Below are 19775 nucleotides of genomic sequence, written 5' to 3'. Positions count from 1 at the left end.
CTCCCACAGGGGCCGCACGTTGGCTGTGGCCCCGGAGCAGGCGCGAGGCTCCGAAAGACAAGAGAGACAATAACAGGGCGGTAACAGGCTCCCCTGGCTGCTCCCTGCTTCTTTGGGGCTGTTTCTCTGAGAGTTTGTCCTGAGGCCAGAACACCTTTTCTCCGTCTTTTAAGACACATCCGTGTGTCGCTTCATATTGTTGACGGTGAGGTTGCCATCACTGGGGCTGACTTCTCTGAACCGAGGCAGGCAAGGTGCCCAGTGGCCGTTTGAGGCGGGATGCGTCTTGAGCAATGAGTGGGGGTGTTTGTGGCGCAGCCGATCCTGGGACAGGGGGGCCCTGTCCGTGACCCCTTCCCTCCGAAGTCACGTCTCTGGTGTTGCCGGGCTGCCCCGCTTCTCCGCCTGACCCCTCCGGGACAGGAAGGGGCAGGTGTGAAGCGCTGCAGATCAAACCCTCGTTTTTCCTCAGTGTTTGCATTTAGTGCTGTTGTAGCTAAAATGTTTAAAATGCTTGACTGGGGACATCTGGCTCACCTGGTCGCTAACATGTTCAGTGTTGCTCCGTCCGTCGTCGGCACAGGTCAGGGGACGGTGGAACAGGTCTCCAAGGGAACTGGGGGCAGAAAAGTGGGACCGCGGCGGGCTGCTACGCACGCTGTCCCTCGTGCCTGGGACGCCGGCAGAGCTGATGCGCAGGACAGGCTGCGGTTCCGTTCCCCGCTGGGTGTGATTTAACGGGGCATCTGTCAGTGTACTGACAGAAAGGAACATTTAAGATAGTTCCCTGTTTCTCAGATTTTAAAACAAGTTCCCATGAAAATATGTACTACTGTTTTGCAATAACGTGAGATGCTCTGACGAGATGGGATTTTTACTGTTAATGTGATTTTAAGTGAGGGTGCTCCCTTCCTGTCACTCACAAACATTCAAATCCAGTGGGAAAACCAATCTAGATTCTTGCCTGTTTTCTTTCTTTCCTGCTTTTTGCCTTGGCTGACGCCAGATTAACCATTAAAAGACAATAAATGCCCTTCGTGATCTGCTAGACATTTTTCACCTTATGTAACGGAAGGTTTGCGGGGAAACTGGCCTTCAGATAAAACCCCATGGGCACGTTGGCTCCTGTCGGCGGCGTGAACTCTCCAGCGGGCTGACGTAAACGTGTCGGGGTGAGGGATGGGCACGACCGGACACAGCACTGCACCCTGCTAATCAGCCACAGCGTTTTAGCCTCACAGGCAGACACGGAGCCTCACCCTCCCCATGACCACCCGGGACAGAACCCTGACCCCCACGCTGTCTGGGCCCCGGGGCAGCGCAGGCCGGTTTTCTGCCCAGGACTCAGCAGGGGTAACTGGACGGCCCTGCCCCCTGAGAGCCCAGTGGGTGAGCCGCAGGGGTTTGCGGGGAAGGCCCTCTGGTCAGACCGGCGGGGAGGCTGCCTAGGGGAAGCCTGTGCGCTTGGTCTGGGTGAGCAGTGGGTGAACAGGCAGCGGGGGAGGGAAACGTGGGCCGGGCTGGGGTCGTGGCCCGCGGCTCGAAGCCCTGCGGTGTGGGGTACAGAGGGGTGTGTGCGTGTGTGCCCACAGTTACAAAGGGTAGGACCCCCCTTTCTGAACATGTTGCAAGAGCCCGGACTAGAAACACTGATGGAGTTGTTTTGGAAGGGATTAGGGGGCTGCCCGCCGTTTGTCCAGGCCGCGGTGAAGGACAAGCCCCGCAGCGGGAGAGGTGGCCGCTGGATGGCACAGGTGCTCGGAGGTGCCGTGGGCTCAGCCCCGGGAGCCCCAGACACTCCCTCCCGGGGCCCCCTCCGCCCTTCTCCTGTGCTCAGTCACTGCTCGTGCCGCAAGCGAGGCTCCCACCCCGAGCCAGCCACGCTCGCCTGCGGAACCGTGTCCTCTCACGGTCCCTTTTCCGGCATCTCAGGGTCAGCGCGGACGGCCTCCGTCTCCTGGGGCCTCCGTAGCCACTCAGCCCTGCGTTACATCCGCCACTGCGAGTCAGGCCGAGCCTCAGGACTGCGCGGCTGTGTCCTCTTAGGGGGAAGGACAGACACACACCCGCACGCGCGCCAGTAAACATGGAGCTGGGTCCGGAGCACTCACTTCTGAGTCCACTTAGCGCGGACTTGAGTGGGAGCCTTCGGGCCTTTGTGCCCCCGCGGGCTGCGGGCCGTGCCTTGGAATTCCTCCGGAAGCTTCTTACTCTTTGCTGCGGGTTTGGAGCCGTGCCCGTCGCTGGGGTTACCGATGACCTAGTGAGAGCTACTCCCTCGGTTCTGCCCTGGGACTTGGGTTATACACTTACTCATGTCCGAGGCGCGCGGCTCTCGGCGCAGCCCGTCTCCTGGGGGGTCTCCTGGGGCCGCAGGAGGGGAGTCGCACAGGAGGGCGGGCGGAGCTGCCCTGTCTGCTGCGGGTGCCCTGGCTCCCGTGTCCCACGCTCCGTCCGTCTGTCCTCTGCCCTGACGGCGGCTCCGGCCGGGGCTGCGCTTGTAAGAACGGAAGGAGCCTGGCTTGTTTATGACGGAGGCGCTGCCGTGGGTTGGGAACAAGTATAAGAAGAATTGTGAGATCAAAGAAGTACGAGCAGATAGTTTTCTAATACCTGTTGGATTTTCTACTTAGAATTTTGAGAATGTTTTTAAGTCAACTGACTTATTTTCATAGTATTTCCCTCCCTGACCACCGTGGCTCAGTGTTTACAGCCGGTAACCGGTCCGTTAGACCCAGATGTGATGCGTGTCTCCAGGGGCTTACGGACGTGTCCTCGCGGAGTTGTGGTAGGAGGCGCTCCCTTGTAAACTTAAGAAAGGACCCCAAATGCCATCTTTCTCCTCCCAGGGAGGAGCAGGAGGAGACCTCCGCAGTCCGGGTTGGCTTCATCACCTACAACAAAGTTCTGCATTTCTTCAATGTCAAGAGCAACCTGGCCCAGCCGCAGATGATGGTGGTGACGGACGTGAGTGAGGTCTTCGTGCCCCTGCTGGACGGCCTCCTCGTCAACTACCAAGAGTCCCAGGCTGTGATTCACAAGTAAATGCCCTGGGTGCCCTCGTTTCGGGGGAATTCAGGTGTCTGTTTTTGTTCTGATTCAGTCACACAGTATCTTGGCCACTGGCAAGGAGTTCGAACACAGGGATGATAGAACTCTATTTTTTATGTTAGTTCTGTATCTTTTTAATGCAGACCGGTCTTTAGGGACTTAACCCAGTGCTCACACTCAGCCCTGTCAGTCCCCCCTCTTTGCTGGACGGTTAACCCAAGGCAGAGTGTTCCTGCTTGTGGGGGGCTGTATTCAGCGATAAGGATGGTAATGAAAGAATTATTTGAGAGTTTTAGTCTAAGAGAGCAGTAACTTAGTGAATAGAGAAACTATCTGCCAGGAGTGTGATTCTGTACATGTTCCGACCAAACCGTAAGTTTCGGTGCCAGACGGTGCCAGGACGGGCTGCCCGCGGGTCCCCCTCCAGGGCCGCCCGCGGGGGCTCGGGGGGCCTGGACACCGCGTGTGACGTGCGAGGGGCCGGTTTCCTGAAGTTCGTTACACACGTGCTAACACGGGGCCCTCGCTCCCCCGCGCCCCACAGTTTGTTGGACCAGATCCCCGAGATGTTCGCCGACTCGAACGAGAACGAGACGGTCTTTGCGCCCGTCCTGCAGGCCGGCATGGAGGCCCTGAAGGTGAGCGGCGGCCCTTCCCCGCGCGCCGGGCAGGGTACCGGGAGACGCACGTCGGCGCAGGAGATGCCGCCCCGGGGCACGCACGGGCGCTGGAGGCTGCCCCGGAGCCCACAGAGGTCCCGCACGACAGGCCCGCCCTGTTCTGCCAGGGTTTCCGGTTTAAAATATTTCCACAGCATCTGAACTACCAGATCTAAAGAGAACCCCTCCGCCTTTCACCAGTGACAGGCAGGGGGGCTCCCGGGAGCGGGGGCGGAGGGCTGGGGGGGTGGGCAGGACACAGGAAATGCCTGGGCTTCGTGAGGCAGGGTTGGGACCTCGGCCTACTTCCAAGTCCCGCCCTGTGTTGGGGAGCCGGGGCTGTAGCCCAAGACACGGCGTCATGAACTGCATTCCTGGAAAGGGGGTGGGGGCTGCGGCCATGAGTCCGCACAGCAGGGCGTTACAGGCGGCTGAGAGGAGTCTCAGCCCCGCGGACAGGCGTCGGGGATTGAGAGAGCGTCCCAGCGAAGACACGTGAGACCCGCTACTGCAGAATAAAATTGCAACACTCCCATGAGCAGAGAACGTCTAAATGGACAGAGAAGTTTTTATAGTGATGTCCTTAGGAGAATTGGGGGCCACGGGACAGGCAAGAAAAATTGGGGAGAAAAAGGAACTTTTGAAAAGTTTATACCTTTCTAGCTACTCAAATGAAAAAAAACAACAGGTGCTTGTATTATAATAACAGTGACAGAAATGAAAAAAGGTAGTCCTAGAATTTCCCGTTTTAACACGCCGCTGTCGGTGGTCCTGGGAATTGCACCTGGACCCACTCGTGGGGACTGTGTCTTCGCTGCGCAGCGCGCGCGGACCCCTGCCTGCCTCCTCAGCGCTGCTGGCTACCGGGTGTGTCCCTGTGTGTCCCTGTGACCCTCCCCAAAGCACGTCAGGATGGCACTCAGGCTAACGCTGAGTTCTCTGCATTGTTTAAGGAAGCATTCTCAAACCCAAGCACCTTATTATCAGTAGCAAAATGACCCCCAGACACCTGGCGGCTGACCCAGGCACATCAGGGTGTCCCCATGTGCAGCTGCAGGCCAAGCAAAGGACGGGGGGGGGGTGTTCCAGGCTGAGGGGACAGATGTGCAAAGGTACGGAGGTGTGTGAAGCCCAGGGTGTGTTCCCGGGAAGCAAGGGAGCTCCCGCGCAAGGGACGGCGGGCGCCGGAACGTTGGAGATTAGCCCGGGAAGACAGACGCAGACGGGACGGGGCTGGGAAGCTGTCCTTTCCTGGCAAATCACGTGTCCTCTCAGAGCCTCGGTCTCCCTGTCTGCTCGGGGCGGGACGGGACGCAGAGGTCAGCGAGAGGGTTAGGGGCGAGGCACGCAGTCTTCGACGCAGAGAAAGTACTTATGTTTCGAGTGATTTCCTGATTCCCTTAGACTAGACCCTTCCCACCAAGACGTGCCCGTGACTTTGTTCGCGCAGGCCGCAGACTGTCCCGGGAAGCTGTTCGTCTTCCACTCCTCCTTGCCCACGGCGGAAGCCCCCGGGAAGCTCAAGAACAGAGACGACAAGAAGCTGGTGAACACGGACAAAGAGAAGGTGCGGGCAGCTGCCCTCGGGGGTGGGGGGCCGGGCCCAGGCTCTCTGGGTGAGGGCAGAGCGCGCGGTGCTCTGTGTGGGTGGGAGGGGCGCCTGGAAAACCCAGGCCTTGTGCGTCACGGCCACACTCAGGCTTGCGAAGAACTGGAGAAGTCTTCCGTCTCTAGACAACTGCTGTGAAATACAGCTACGTTCAAACAGGGTCTCCGGCAGGTGTCCCGAGTCCTGTGTGTTCGCCGGGGTGTGTGGGGGGGATGCGTCACAGGAATGGGGGGTGGGGAGTGAGAAGGGAGGTGAAGGCAGAGGGAAGACGGGCGCCGCTCCCTCCTGAGCGCAAGCCAGTGCCCGCGGGCAGGATGGCACCGTGAGCCGGGACTGGGCCGCGTCCAGGTCTGCGGGGGGCTGGGGGCCGGCCGGATCGGCTTCTCAGAGCTGCTGGGGCAGGCAGGTCGGATGGAGGTGCGCGCAGACACTGGCTGCCAGGCAGGAGCCCAGCACACACCCCGCCCCGAGGGCTACGGGTCCCTTCTCCAGCCAGTTCATGGACTCAAACACCGTTTCTCTTCGTTTACAAAAGTTCGGTACGCGTCCTATAGGAATTGAAAGTTAAAGGCCAAAGCATTCTGTGGTTTTCATTTTCCTCTCGTGCCTCTCCTTCCTCAGACACTTTTCCAGCCCCAAAGCAGCGTCTACGACTCGCTGGCCCGGGACTGCGTGACCCACGGCTGCTGCGTGACGCTCTTCCTCTTCCCCAGTCAGTACGTGGACGTGGCCTCCCTGGGCCTGGTGCCGCAGCTCACGGGAGGGACCGTCTACAAGTACAGCAACTTCCAGGTAAGGCGAGCGTCTGCTGCCCGGGGTCTCTGCGGCCCCGGCCTCGGTGCCAGGCCCCCGGGCCGAGCGGGCCCCTCGTGAGCAGCTGACAAGGGGGACGTCAGGGCCCGTGGAGGCGCCTGCCCCCCTGCCCTGAGCCCCGGCCGAGCACAGAGCTGGGGCAGCCTCAGAGGTGCATCTCCGTGGTGGGAAGAAGATACGTTGTATATAAAACTGACGTTCAGTATACTCAGGAAATTGTTTTAGACGGACGAAAAATGTGTTCTAAACTGTTACGATTCGGGGGGCAGTGCGTGATACCCGTCCCCTCCAGCCTGCACCGCGAGAGGCACGAGAGGAGCCGTGTGCGCTGTGACGGGCCCGGGTCTGTGCGCAAGCGGCCTCGGCCATGCTCACTGTGACGCTGGGTGCAGCGGGCGCGGGTGGGCACGGTGGCAGGCTCCCGCTGGGGGCACCGGTGCCTTGGAAGCGTAGCCTATTGAGGGGCAGGAAGCGTGCTGGCCGCCTCCCCGGAAACAGGGAGCAGAAGAGGCCCCGCGATGCCCGCCGGGCCCTTCTCCCAGCCTCCCGGGCACAGTCACCTGCCCTCCCCTGGGAATGCCCGGGCCCCTTCCGGCTCCGCGGGAGTCCGTGTCCGCTGAGAGTGGAGCGGGCGGCTGCTCTGGGCGTCGCGGTGCCACCTGGTGGGCAGCGGCCGCACTGCGTCTCCGCAGGTGCACCTGGACAGCCAGCAGTTCCTGAGCGACCTCCGCAGCGACATCGAGAAGAAAATAGGGTTTGACGCCATCATGCGGGTCCGCACCAGCACAGGTAACTCTGGTTTGCGCTGGTTCTCGGGCCTCTGTTGTGTCCCGGTCCCCTCCCGCCATCGTGACAGCGGTGAGGGCGCAGAGACGACGAGGCCCTGTCCTCGGCCCGCAGGGTTCAGGGCCACGGACTTCTTCGGCGGGATGTACATGAACAACACCACGGACGTGGAGATGGCGGCCGTCGACTGCGACAAGGCGGTGACGGTGGAGTTCAAGCATGACGACAAGCTCGCGGAGGACAGCGGGGCCTTGATCCAGGTACCGCGACAGGGGCGCCCGCCGGGGGCTCTCGCGTTTGTTGCTGACGCCACGTTAGGAACTCAGCTGCGTCCCCAAAGGTGGGAGCTGTGAGGCCAGGGCACCGCGTGGTGTGCACTCTGCGCAGACTCAGGCGCGGTGCGGACGTGCCGCTGCAGCCGCATCAGCCCGTGGGAGCGCGGCCTGGGGCCCGGGCGTTGGCATGCAGCCGGGGCTCCTGCCCTCACGCTCAGCCCCACCACGCTGTGCTCCTGCCGCAGGGCCCACGCCGCGGTCAGCACGCTGTGTCCTGGGCAAGGATAAGCAGGACTCGGCCTGGGAGGCAGTGACGTGAACTAGGAGCCTGGGGAGTTGACGCAGGAAAACTGTCTCTAACGGTCACAGCTTCCAGGCCTGAGCGTCTCCCTTAAGAACGGGGGGATTGGGATTGTTAGGAAGTGGCTATGGGTTTGCGCTCCGGAGGCGCAGACACATCATCGGCGTAAACCCGCGCGTGTCGCCGAGGGCGGGGCGGGCACAGTCAGGAGAACACGCCGGCGTCTGGCCAGGCCCGAGTCCCTGGTAACAGTCCGCGCTGTGAGCAGCACCAAGGAAACGCACACAGGCGTCCGTCTGCATGCGAGCAGCCCCGTTATAGTCTCGGCTTAAACCGGCGAACTGCCACCCAGGAACAGGGGTCCGGCTGGGTCATCATTCCGTGTTATTGCTGTTCAGCCGTCAGCGTTGACAGACGCAGCTCTGGGGGGGTGGGGGTCTCCCGGCTGCCCCCGCTGCGTGCCCGTGGCCGGGCGGCGAGGTGGGGGGCTGCCACCAGACACACCTGCCGCTGTCGCCCCGCAGTGCGCTTTGCTCTACACGACCGTCGGGGGGCAGAGGCGGCTGCGGATCCACAACCTGGCGCTGAGCTGCAGCTCCCAGCTGGCCGACCTCTACAAGAGCTGCGAGACGGACGCCCTCGTCAACTTCTTTGCCAAGTCAGGTGGGCTTCGCGGGCCCAAGAAGCGGGGTCCCCGCCTGGGACGGCCGTCCCTCCGCATCCATGGGGGCTCGGGGCCAGGACGCTTGAGCACCTCAAAACTTGCGGAGCTCAGGTCCCTCGTACGAGAGGCCGTAGATTTTCATGCAGCCTACACGCCCCTCTCGCAGCCTTTAACTCGGCTCCAGAGCAGGCGCGACGCCTGATACAGTGTGGGTGCCGAGGAAACCGCTCTTCTGCTGTGTTTCAGGGCATGACAACGAGGGGTCTGCGGGTGTTCAGGACAGACCCAGCCCTTGCCTAACTGCTCAGGGCACGTCAGCACCAATGCCATTTAAAGAAAAGTATTTCCGACCCACAGCCGGATGCGTCCGCGGATGCGGCACCGGCGGATACGAAGGGCCGACTGTAATTCGGGAAAACCTGTGGGTGAAGCCAGTTAGGAGCAGATAAGGGCTGCGGTGGTGCAGCCTTTTGGGGGGCAAATTCAGAATTCATGAACACAAAGGCGCAGGGGACGAGTCAGCTTCTCTAACCCTAGATTAGTAAAGAGACGCCGAGTCAGGCCCCACTGTACAGTTTCATTTCAAGCGTCCTTGCTGGGGTGATGCGGGGCTCATTTTGGGGTGTGAGGGCGCCCTCTGGCACCGGGCACACTGAGGGTGCTTATCCCAACGGTGGAGACTGTGGACTGGCAGGGCCGGAGGTGGTGTTCTCATTGGTTCCACTCCAACCCCCCAAATCCCCGTGGAGGCTACGTGGGGTTTAGGAGAACCTGCAGTCCACCCTGTAGGGGTTTGGGGTGTCAGGACATGGTTAGCCAGTCTCTTCTCCGGGTGTGCAGTCCATGTCTAATTCTCTGAGGGAGAATTGGGGCCACCGCCCTGCCTTTGGCGACAGGCAGGTCACCGTTGTCCGCTGGCTGGGGCGTCACACTTCGGCGGGAGCCATTGGCTAGTGACGTGAACACCCGCGTGGGCTGAGCGGTCTGAGGCCACAGCGCCTCGTCCTTCTCTAGCGTTTGAAGGGACGTTCCTGAGCTGACGCCGCCCCTTCTTCCGCGCGTGCCGACAGCTTTCAAAGCGGCGCTGCACCAGCCCGTGAAGCTCATCCGGGAGATCCTGGTGAACCAGACCGCGCACATGCTGGCCTGCTACCGGAAGAACTGCGCCAGCCCGTCCGCCGCCAGCCAGGTGAGCCCCGGCCGGGGACACGCGGAGCTGCCCGCCGGGGGCTGTGGGTTCCAGGCTCTTGGCACGACCGAGGTCGAGGGCACCATCTGGGGGGTGACCGCGCGTTAGAGCCAGCGTTAAAACTGAGCGACACATGTGCACGCACGTGGGGTTGATGGGGGCTGCGTCACGTGTGAGCAGGGTGTTCCACGGAGGCACTGTCATGACACACATGAGGCCTCTGTCCCCTGTGGGGATGGGGGTCTGTGAAATGGCCGTGCGTGACGCGCCTCAGGTGTACCCACGAAGTTGACAACAGCTACTGGCAGTCATGACTTCCTAGTTTACAAACGTAAATATAACGTATCAACGTCCGAGTTCTTTGCATTTTAAAAGCTAATGGGCGTGAGGGACTCCAGGCGCCGGGCGCTGGGGACCGTGCCGCAGGCCTCGGCCTGCTCCTGGCACTGCGCAGCACCTGACTCGGTGGCGTTCGCCCCTGGGGGAGGGTTCAAGGCCACGGAAAGCGGGACGTGCGCGGTGTCTGAGGCAGGAGCAGCGCCCACCTTGGACTCAGGGGGTGGGTGTGGGTGGGGCCGGTTAGGAGGCCCCGCACTTGCTCTCATTGAGTCGCATGTATGTGACACTAGACACTTCACACATGTGACAACCGTGGCCGTGACGTGGGTGGGCTGTTACTGCATTTTAAGATGAAGCCGAGGGAAGGAGTATTTGCTGGGCGTCGCAGGCCGGGTGAAGGGCGGGTGGGGCTGTGTCCTGGGCGAGGGTGCCAGGCCTGTGTGGGGTCAGGGGATGGGCCCCCCTCTCTTCACGGCCCCAGGGTGGGGCTTCTGTGTCCCAGAGGAGGCGCGGGGGCCGCAGGGCGGCCGGCCTCTGACACCAGGGTCTCTGTCCTGCAGCTGATCCTCCCGGACTCCATGAAGGTGCTGCCCGCGTACATGAACTCGCTGCTGAAGAGCTGCGTGCTGCTCAGCAGGCCCGAGGTCTCCCTGGATGAGCGGGCGTTCCAGCGGCAGCTGGTCATGACCATGGGGGTGGCGGACACGCAGCTCTTCTTCTACCCGCAGCTTCTGCCCATAGTGAGCGCGCGTTCCCTTTTGTTCTTCTGCACGGGCTCAGGCGGGACGGGGGGCAGGGGCCCCCGAGCGAGCGCACGGGGGTGTCAGGCGCTGGGATGGGCTGAGGACCCCGATGCCCCGACTGGCCAGGCGCCCGGCCCCTGCCCTTTCCCGGCCGCCGACCCCTCCCTGAGCGGGTGGGTGGGAGTCAGCAAACGGGCCGCACGAGCAGCCTCAGGGGTGGGAGGACCTGCCTGAGAGCGCGAGGAGCCACGTGTGCCCTGGATAATGCCGCTCACGTCCCTGCTCTACCGAGGATCCCGGGGCTGCCGGTCCCACCGCCGGGCCCCGCGCTGTCTCCGCTCCCTCCCTCCCGCCTTCCTGTCTCTGCGCCCGCGCCCGCCGCGCCGGCTCTGCCTGGGGACCTGTGTGCCAGCTGTCCCCTCCCTGTGGAACGCTTTTCCCTCCAGCACCCAACCCCACCCGCCCCTGCCCCGCCCCAGCTCCTTCTCCCGTCTCCTGGGCCCCTGGCCGCGGCCTCTGCCCTGAGTGGGGCCCCGCCCCCTCCGCCCCTCCTCCTCCTCCGGTTTCTCGGATAGCGCACACCCCATCGAACCCTGTACCCGTTTTCCTTGTTTGTGGGCTCTCCTTCCTTCCCTAAACCATTGGCTGCGTACAAGGGAGGGGTGACGTCCAATGCCTGGGTCAGCGCCTGGCTGCAGAAGGCGCTCGCTCGTGCGCGCCGCGGGAGGGCGGGGAGCAGGGAACGTGGAGTGGCCGCTCCTGACTCTCCCGCCCCCGCCCACCAGCACACGCTCGACCTCCAGAGCCCCGCAGTGCCGCCTGCCGTGCGCTGCTCCGAGTCCCGCCTTTCGGAGGAGGGCATATTCCTCCTGGCCGACGGCCTGCGCATGTTCCTGTGGCTGGGGGCCAGCAGCCCGCCGGAGCTCATCCAGGGCATATTCAACGTGCCGTCCTTGGCGCACGTCAGCACCCACACGGTAGGTGGCTCTTCATTGCGCTTGTGGTCCTCGACAGACGTGTTAAGTGTTTCTGTCCCCGTGCGCCCACAATTACAAAGAAGAAGTCCTGTGTGAGAACGAGAATTCTGCGCTTGGACAGACAGCAGTGAGCTGGGGCGACCTGTGTGTAGTCAGCCGTCAGCGGCGGGCCGGCTTATCTGGGTGCTCGCCGCGCGGCCGTCCCTGTGCTCCCAACGCTCTGTGCTCCTGGTTACCAGTCGGGGCGTCGGGCCACTGAGGCTGGGGACCAGTTCTCCCGGGGCGCGGGGCACTGGTGGGACTGGAACCCGCTTGGCTGGCTCGGGGCTCGCCCTGGGCCGAGATGTTTCTTCGTCCCCAGCTGCTGCCCGGTCGGATCAGTGACCCGCAGGATGATATTCCTGCAAGAGCAGATCGCGCGGCCCTTTGCTGCCGCTGTTGCTGAAGGGTTTGTGCTTGGACGTGGAATGGATACGGGGACTCTAAGTACATCAGGGTCGCCCAGCGGCAACCTGTCTGGCTGAGAGCCTGCATTTGTCAGGAGCGTCATCTGCAGACCCAGGCTGGGGTGGCCGCTGTCCTCCCTGCAGGGTGCTGGCGCCTGAGGCAGCGGTCTGTCCTCCAGGCTGCACCGCCTCTGATGGCGGCTCATCTTGTTTCTGGTCGGAAGGAAGATACGTAGGTAGCATCGCGGAGGGGCGGTGGGGTTGTGATTCCAGGCTAGACGGGCGGCCAGTTTAGGACGCTGCGTTCCCACTATGGATGTCAAAAGTACATCATTTAAGGAATTCAAGCTGCCCATATCCCATGAAGGGACTTGTTTTAAGATGAAGATTTAGAAATGGTGAGATTTCTGTATGCAGTTGGAATTAAGGTATCATAATAATACAATTTTAAATAATCAAAAAATAATTCCATAGGCAAAGAGGTATGGGTCTCAGGAATGTTCATATGAAATTTAAGGAGCATCCTCTGCTTTCACTGCGTGCTGACGAAGTGCTGGTCAGTGCACCTCTGGGGATGGACGTGCACGGGGGCAGCTGGCCTCCCCCGTCCCTGCGGCCCCCCAGGCCCCCTTCAGCAAACAAACGGGCGAGAAGGCCCAAGCCGCCTTCTCTGGGGAGGCAGTTGGTACGTGGAGCCTTAAGCGTGATGAGCGCCCGCTCTGCGCCACTTGTTGGCTAAAAGGGTCTGGCCTGACGTCAGAGAACACGCAGGAGGCAGGCCGTGAGCACGGTGACGGAGTCCTGCTCCACTGTGAGCACCCCCCCTCCCCCCCGTGGGAAATGCTGGCTGAGGTCCTGTCCTGGGCCGTGTGGCTGCGAACGGTTCCGTTCCGACTCGCCTTCCTGTGCCTGACGCCCGGCTGCCGCGTGACGCTGGGAGCCTCAGCCTTCCACCCTGTCGCTCCGGGCGGGACAAAGGCCAAGGCCTCCCGTCCCCAGGGGCCGCACGCAGCTGGACGGGAGCCTTTTGGGGACGTTAACCAGGTGGCAGGGAAATCTGAGAGGCGGCGGTCCCTGTGAGAAGCCAGCGTCGGGCATAAGGTTGACGGGCAGTGCTGGGGTGGGGTCCTGCACCGGCCACTGAAGGGGGTGCATCCTCCTCTCCGCGCCCAGCACAGCCTGGCTGCCGTGGCCTGGGAGGGACAGCATGTGGCGCGGGGGCCACCGACCGCCTGGGCCTGAGCGCAGCCGCTGTGTGGGCCGGCCGCGGCGCGTCAGAGCCGGGGCGGGCGGCCTCGCTTCCACACCAGGGCCCCGCTCACTGGGGGAAGCGTGTGCAGTCAGAAGGGATAGCTTTTTCACATTTGTCACGTTCTGGTACATGAACTAAGTCAACAGTCAAATATAGGGTTTAGCAGGACGTTTCTGAACCTTAACATCCTAACAGTGTCGCCGCTGCTTCTGCCTCCGCGTGACAACAGATCGCACTAACACGCTGCTCCCTTCCTTGCAGACGGTGCTGCCCGAGGCGGGGAACGCGTGCTCCCAGGCCCTCAGGGCCGTCATGGGCATCCTCCAGCACCGGCGGCCGCGCTCAATGAAGGTGGGACCGAGGCCTCCTTTTCTTCTCTCTTCACGTTCTGAGTTTCGTTCCAGACCTTTTCAGGGCACGTCCTAAGTCTTTAAAGGACAGAACGCTCACAGTAACCTCTTAGGTGTACCTACCTCCTTACCGGAGACAAACATGCGAAAGTAAACGGCACCCGCGCGGGCAGCCGCGGCCGCGACAGGGAGTGAGGGCTTGGTCACCAGGAGATCCCTTCCCGGTGGGGTGGCGCCTGGTGTCATCAGCGGCTCCAAGGTGACTTTTCCTTCGGGGCTTAGAAACGCGTCAAGACAGAAGTCGCACTCAAACCATTTTTAAGTTTTATTTTTACAACTTCAGATTGATGGTCTCCGCAAGGTTCTGTTAGGGTGGCCCTTCTTAGCCCTTCCCAGGCCTTTTCCTGAGTTTGCGCAGAAGAACGGAAAACGCCTCTGACCCAGGGGAACTGGGCCTTGCTGCTGGGTCCCCCCCCTCCCCCAAGCTCAGTGTCGGTCTCCTGTGGCTGGGAACGCACAGGTGACACCAGACTGTCCCTCCCAGGTGCAGGGCACGCCGCTGGCGGCAGCCTCCCGGGACCAGGACATGGCACGGCCCCCGGGCTGCCAGCCTGGGTGAGAGCAGTGTCACCTGGGGAGGGCCCTGCAGGCAGGCGTCTGCTTCAGGCAGACGGGGAACCGCACTGATGAGGAGCCTCACAGCCTCTGGGGTGTCAGGGGGCACAGAACTTTCCAGGACAGTTTTCACGCCAGTGTTAGGACAGGACAGAGAGACGGCAGAGAAGTCCCAACCCAGACATGTTCTTCATGTGACACTCAGTGCCCGGGACACGTGCGCACAGTGCACACGGCGGCGGCCCCACCCCGGCCCGGTGACACAGGGTGACAGACCGACAGGACAGAAGTCAGCCAGGCCTCGGAGCCCCTCCTCCCAGGACATAGCCCCGCCCCCCTTCTGCCTGCGGAGGCAGCCCCCCCCCCCCCCCCCCCCCGCGGGAGCCAGGTCAGCTTTCGCTGTGAAAGCCTCACGGGGACCAGGGCGCAGACCAACGGCAGCTCCTCCGCTCTGGGGCCCGAGGACTCCGGCGTCCCTGGTGCCGCTGGTGTGCTCGCTGTGGGAAGAGGGGCAGCCGGGGCTCGGAGTCTGCGGGCCACCTGGGCCGCCCCCCGCACTCTGTCTCCAGGCCGCGTTTCAGTGGAAGTTCCTTCTAGAAACATATCCACCTGTCGTCACTCCCACACGGACTCGGCATGCGCAGTTAGCGAGGTTTAGGTTTTCCCAGTGGTTACGGGAAAACCACTGTGCATTCAAATGCTGCGCAGCCCAGGTGGGAGTGGCCGCGTCCAGTGTGTGACAGCCACGTGAGGCTGGTGGCACCTGTGCTGGACAGCAGAGCCCAGGGAACCTGGAGAGCAGGGACCCTCTCCCCGCGGCCCCCTCCCAGCCCCGCCCTCCACACCCACACGGCTAAGTCAGGCCCAGGCGTCTCCTCTCCTCCGGGCCCCTCACCTCCCTTCGGGGCTCCCTGGGCTTGACCCTTCCCGGGGCCACGCTTCCCACCCGAGCCTGAGCTCACCGTGATGCCCCGGGTCCCTGAGCGCCCACTGACCGTCAGCACTGTGTGGCCCGTGGCCGGGGCTGGGCAGCCCCGAGTGGAACCTGTCCCTGAGCGCTGTGCTGGGGCCCCCGGCTGCACTCCGGGTGACAGCACCTCCCAGCACCCTCTGCGGCCACACACATCAGTGACGTGGGCGCAGAGAAACTGGCCCCGCCCAGAACACGGCCGTAACCAGCTCGCGTGTCGCTCTTGCCCCCAGCTCGTGGTTGTGAAGCAGCGGGAGCAGCCGGAGGTGGCTTTCCGGCAGTGCCTGGTGGAGGACAAGGGCCTGGACGGAGGCCCGTCCTACGTGGACTTCCTGTGCTGCGTGCACAAGGCCGTGTGCCAGCTGCTCAACTGACGGCGCCGCGGCGCTCGGTCCGCAGGAGACCGGCCGGCCGCTCCCGGGGCCTCGCTCTGCAGGTGACAGACGGCAGGCTGCTTCCCGGTCCCTTCCCAGCGGCCAACACGACATCCACGTTGGTGCTCAGGGGTCAGCCAGCAGGGGAGCCCCGGCTTCTGACGGCACCGCTGGAACCCCGGAAACGGACCCGCCCCAGCGCACGACTGGGAACGTTCTCAGCTCTTTCTTTGTGCCAGACATATAAATTATTTTTCCAAATGTATAGCTTTGGGGTGAAAATTGTCTTGGTTGCTCTCCATTTGCAGTGAGGGGAAGAACTTAATTTTTACATTCTATTTTTTAAAATCACATAACCCCACTGAACACGCTTTCCAGCGTGCGGTCTGCACAGCAGACTTTTTATGATCTCGGAATCTCCCCGGTAGAACAATCTGCGTCCTACCGTTTTTTCATGATGACGCGTTGTGTGTTCCAGCTCTTCCCCAGGGGTCTGTGTCGTCTGCACAGCTGTCTCTTCTTTACAAGACCCTCAAGGGTCCTCTGTACGACTGGAGGGGGTCCACCTGTATGTAATGAGCCCAGCTGGTGTCAATAAAGCCCCCTGTACGCTCGCTGGGCCGGCGGGCTCGTGCTTCGGGTGGCAGGGGCCGCGGCTCGGGGAGGCGGGGTCTGCGGGCCCCACCGCGCGCTGCCGTCTCCCCCGTGACGGCGACCGGGAGCCGTTAGGAGCGGTCTGGCCGTTGCTCCATGTTCGGTTAGGTGGGAACCTGCTGCTGTTAATACCCTCGGGACACAGAGGGTTTAGCCTGCAGGGAGCTGGCGGCCGACACGCTGACATTTGGGCTTATAGTTTCTTAAATGTTGCTTTGGAATTATTTTTATGAATACAATATTCTTAACCATGCTTACGTGCTTTAAAAATCTGGTTTCAGTAACACAGAACAGTAGAAAAGTTAGCTCTAATCTCTTTTCAGTTAATTTTAGAGAGGACGGCGGTGGGGAGGAGGAGGACCTGCGGAGGGAAGCGGCACTTTGCTGTTCCAGCTGCCCCCACTTCCTACCTGATTTAAAGACAGAGGGCGCACATAGAGGGGCAGCACAACGGGGTTCCCCGGCCCTGCGTCCCCCGCTGCACAGGTGGGTGGCTCAGTCGCATCCACGTGGGGCGCTCATCCACCGCTGCCCCCACTCCACACTGGTGCCACACATGTGAAGGAGGAGCGGTTTTCCCCCTTGTTTTAGTAAGTTCGGTTACATGGTATTTATAGGGCAGGATTTAAAATATGCACACAGCACTTAGCAACATTAATTTTGAGCCACGAACATTAATTTTAGTTCCACCAAAGGCAGAAAACATAGGGACAGTCCCCACGAACACCTCAGACCCACCATCTTCCCTCTGGTGACCCTGAGCAGGAGCCGAGCAGTGACGCTCACCGGGCCCAGGGCAGGAGCCCCCGGTCCTCCCGTCTCGGGTCTCTGGGCCCTGCGGTCACGTCCAGCTGCTCACGACGTGCTCTGAGCAGCTGGCCTTTTCTTGAGACGAGCCCAGCAAAGCCGCCCCGGGGACCAGCGCGCAGACGAGGTAAGTGGGAGCCCGGGCTCCCGCCTTCGACACGCAAACAGAACGAGCCTCAGAAACGCACTGTGGTGTCACTGCGAGTGCCGCTCACCCCGGCCCGGCCGTGAGGGCGCGGCTCCCGGGGGCACAGCTCCCAGGCGCCTCTGGTGTGTTTGGAAAAACTGACCTGCTGTGATTTCATGTTTATCAGCGTCTCTGGTCACAGAGGCAGGAACGCACGCTGACCGTTCTAACAGCACTGCCCAGCGCTGGGAGGAGGGTCCCCGAGAAGAGCTGCCTGGACTCCATGAGGCGGTTTTTCCTCTGTGCGTGGCAGGGAGCAGTGTTCGCAGCCGAGGAAACGGGGGGTCTCTTCCAGAGGGTTCAGTGGCTCCATGTGCAGGATAGATGGTCTTCCTGGGAAGCCCTAGGTGGACAGCTTCACAGCTGACGACGCGTACTTGCCACCCGAGCTGAAGTTCAGTCCCTGTCACCCAGCATCGAAGACGGGAGAACGCTAAGGCCTGCATGGAGCCCCACCGCCCCGACAGGGTCGCTCCAGGAAAGGCCTTGCCTGTCGGCAGAGGCTGTTGTCAACAGCGCACAAAAACAAGCAACTCCAGCCGCAGGCACCGAGTCCCACCTGGGCCGTGACTTCGTAGGGGCAGTAACGGCTGCACGGACAAAATGGCACAACCCGGGCTGTGTGTCCTCTGAGACCCAGCAGTTTTAAGCTGAGGGCCGTCATGGGTTCGGAAGTGAGTGGCTGGAGCTCGCGCGGAAGCAGCCCTTCAGCTGTTAGGACGGGCACGCGGCCGTGAGACGGGACTCGGGGTCACAGCACGCTCCCCAGGCAGCGCCCACTCACGGCCAATGCGGCCTCACAGGGGCCTCCCGCAGGAGGTGCAGCAGGCAGCCCGCGCCGAGGCTCCTCTCGTACCAGTGTCCGCCGCTGAGCTGGTCCGCTCCAACCGGGGACGTGGCCTGGCGGCCACCCAGACACCACCCCTCTCCCTTGGTGCTGTCAGTGGGGACCACTCTGCACCCCGACTGCCTCTCCATGGGTCTAACTGGGTCAGCAGAGTGGGGATCTGGGACCCCCCTATCCCCCAGCCAGGACATCTCTCTTCCAGCTGACACCACCAGCTCCGCCCCTTTCTGTGCTTAGTGACAGGAAGTCACGGGACTGGGGTGGGGCCTCCGCAGCCCGTCTGGGGGACATGGGAGCAGGAGACAAGTCGCCACTGAAAACAAACACCGACATCTGGCCGAGAACAGCCGGCCTGCAATTATGTATCATGTTAGGGGTGCTCAGCGCAGAGCCTGGAGAAAACGCCGGGTTACTCCAGGATGACCAGCCTCTGTCCCCGATGCGGGACCAGAAAGGGAAGCAGCTGAAACCGTTTCTGGTGCCTCCCAGATAATTCCGTGAAAGCGTGAGGCTTGAGTGTAAATGTAAAGCTGCTCAGAAGTCCGGAGCGGTCAGAGTGCGGGTCTTGTTCACGGGAAACATGTCCTCAGTGAGTCACGATCTACTGTAAGACGGCGCGTGACCTTCACGGGCAGGAAGCGAGGGCAGAGCGTCGTTTCCTGCCCTAAAGACGCCGCGTTGCACCGTCCCGGGGGCAGCTCTAGGCTCCGCCTCCCCAGCCGCCCGCTCCCGCCTGCTGTAAGTGGGGGGCTGTGGCCCCTGAGCTTGCAGCCTGCAGAGGCCATTCCCGACTGTAGGACGGCCATGTACGCACCTCGCAGGGGACCGGGCCAGACAGCAGCGCGTCCTCCCTCGGCTGGTGCAGGCTGGCCCGCAGCGCGTCCCGTCTGGGGGCGGGCACTTCCCAGCAGGTGTTTCTAAGGACCCAGCTCGGGGGCTCCACCCCTCATCCCCGGGTCAGCTTTGACAGCTGTCTCTCCAAGTCCCTTGTCATTGCTGAAGGTGAAAATGCACCATTATTTCAGCAGAACTCTAGCCAACTGGGACACACCACGTCTCCACCGAGAGACGTCAGGCCGTGGCCGTCTGCCCCACGCAGGGCTGCCAGCCTGAGGCAGCTCACCCCACCCGGCTCTGAAGTCCTCAGCCCTGTATCTGCGATTCCGTCCTTGTCCTCAGAGACCCATGGGGACGGCCTGCCATGGGGGACAGGACGGCTGGGAGATGCACCCCCTCACTGGCAGACACCAGCGATTCCAAAGACAGAAAACAGACTCAAGTCTCAGGTCTCAAGTTTCATTAGAAGAGCCAGACACAAAGTAAAAAACACTTCTCAGGGACACAATGACGTTTCAGTCACAAAATTCACTGAAAGGCTGAGTCCCGGACAGAAAGGCATGAGCATAAACCTCGTCCAAGGAGCCGTCTGCCGGCCCAGCCCCCGCACACGGCCTCCTGCCTTCCAGCCGACGGCGCAGGCCGAGTCCTGCTCAGGTTGGTGGCTTCACGCTCAGGTTTGTCTCCAAGTCTAAAGGTGCCACTTCCTCCCACTGAGGAAGGATGGACGCAGGTCCACAAATGCCGAGAGCTGGCCCCGGGGAGCCAGGCGCCTCCTGCTGCCTCCGCTTCTCACTGCGCTGAGGGAAGCTGCCTGACAGGCCAAGGCCACCGAGTGCCAGCACCGGGACACGTGTCCCCGCGGCTCCTTGGGAAGCTGGACTGTCCCTGCAGCCATGCCGCTGGGGCCACGGTGAGCTCCTCCTGAGCTTGCCTGCCAGGCTCTGCCGCTCCTGCCCAGCAGATGAAGCTCTGGGAGATGATCTGTTCAGTCTCTGAAGTTTTGTAACTGAATTATAGGCGTTTCAGA

At 62.1% G+C, this 19775-nt stretch overlaps 1 protein-coding gene across 1 annotated transcript in view; it reads left to right on the top strand.

Annotated features, from left to right (window-relative positions):
• SEC24D (SEC24 homolog D, COPII component) overlaps positions 1 to 15558 on the top strand; it is a 52528-nt gene extending 36970 nt beyond the window's left edge. Inside the window, exons 12-23 of the mRNA XM_090288383.1 lie at positions 2850 to 3041; positions 3596 to 3689; positions 5161 to 5277; positions 5941 to 6111; positions 6825 to 6921; positions 7033 to 7178; positions 8019 to 8157; positions 9229 to 9347; positions 10247 to 10426; positions 11215 to 11406; positions 13366 to 13455; positions 15273 to 15558. Coding sequence (XP_090144509.1) covers positions 2850 to 3041; positions 3596 to 3689; positions 5161 to 5277; positions 5941 to 6111; positions 6825 to 6921; positions 7033 to 7178; positions 8019 to 8157; positions 9229 to 9347; positions 10247 to 10426; positions 11215 to 11406; positions 13366 to 13455; positions 15273 to 15413 — 1678 coding nt within the window. The 3' untranslated portion in view covers positions 15414 to 15558. The remainder of the gene's footprint in view (positions 1 to 2849; positions 3042 to 3595; positions 3690 to 5160; positions 5278 to 5940; positions 6112 to 6824; positions 6922 to 7032; positions 7179 to 8018; positions 8158 to 9228; positions 9348 to 10246; positions 10427 to 11214; positions 11407 to 13365; positions 13456 to 15272) is intronic.
• Positions 15559 to 19775: the final 4217 nt, after the last annotated feature.

Source organism: Furipterus horrens, unplaced genomic scaffold, assembly GCF_987537825.1.
Source record: "Furipterus horrens unplaced genomic scaffold, mFurHor1.1.pri manual_scaffold_10, whole genome shotgun sequence".
NCBI lineage: Eukaryota > Metazoa > Chordata > Mammalia > Chiroptera > Furipteridae > Furipterus > Furipterus horrens.
The sequence above is the reverse complement of the archived record's forward strand: the minus strand, read 5'-3'. Positions and strand labels throughout refer to the sequence as shown.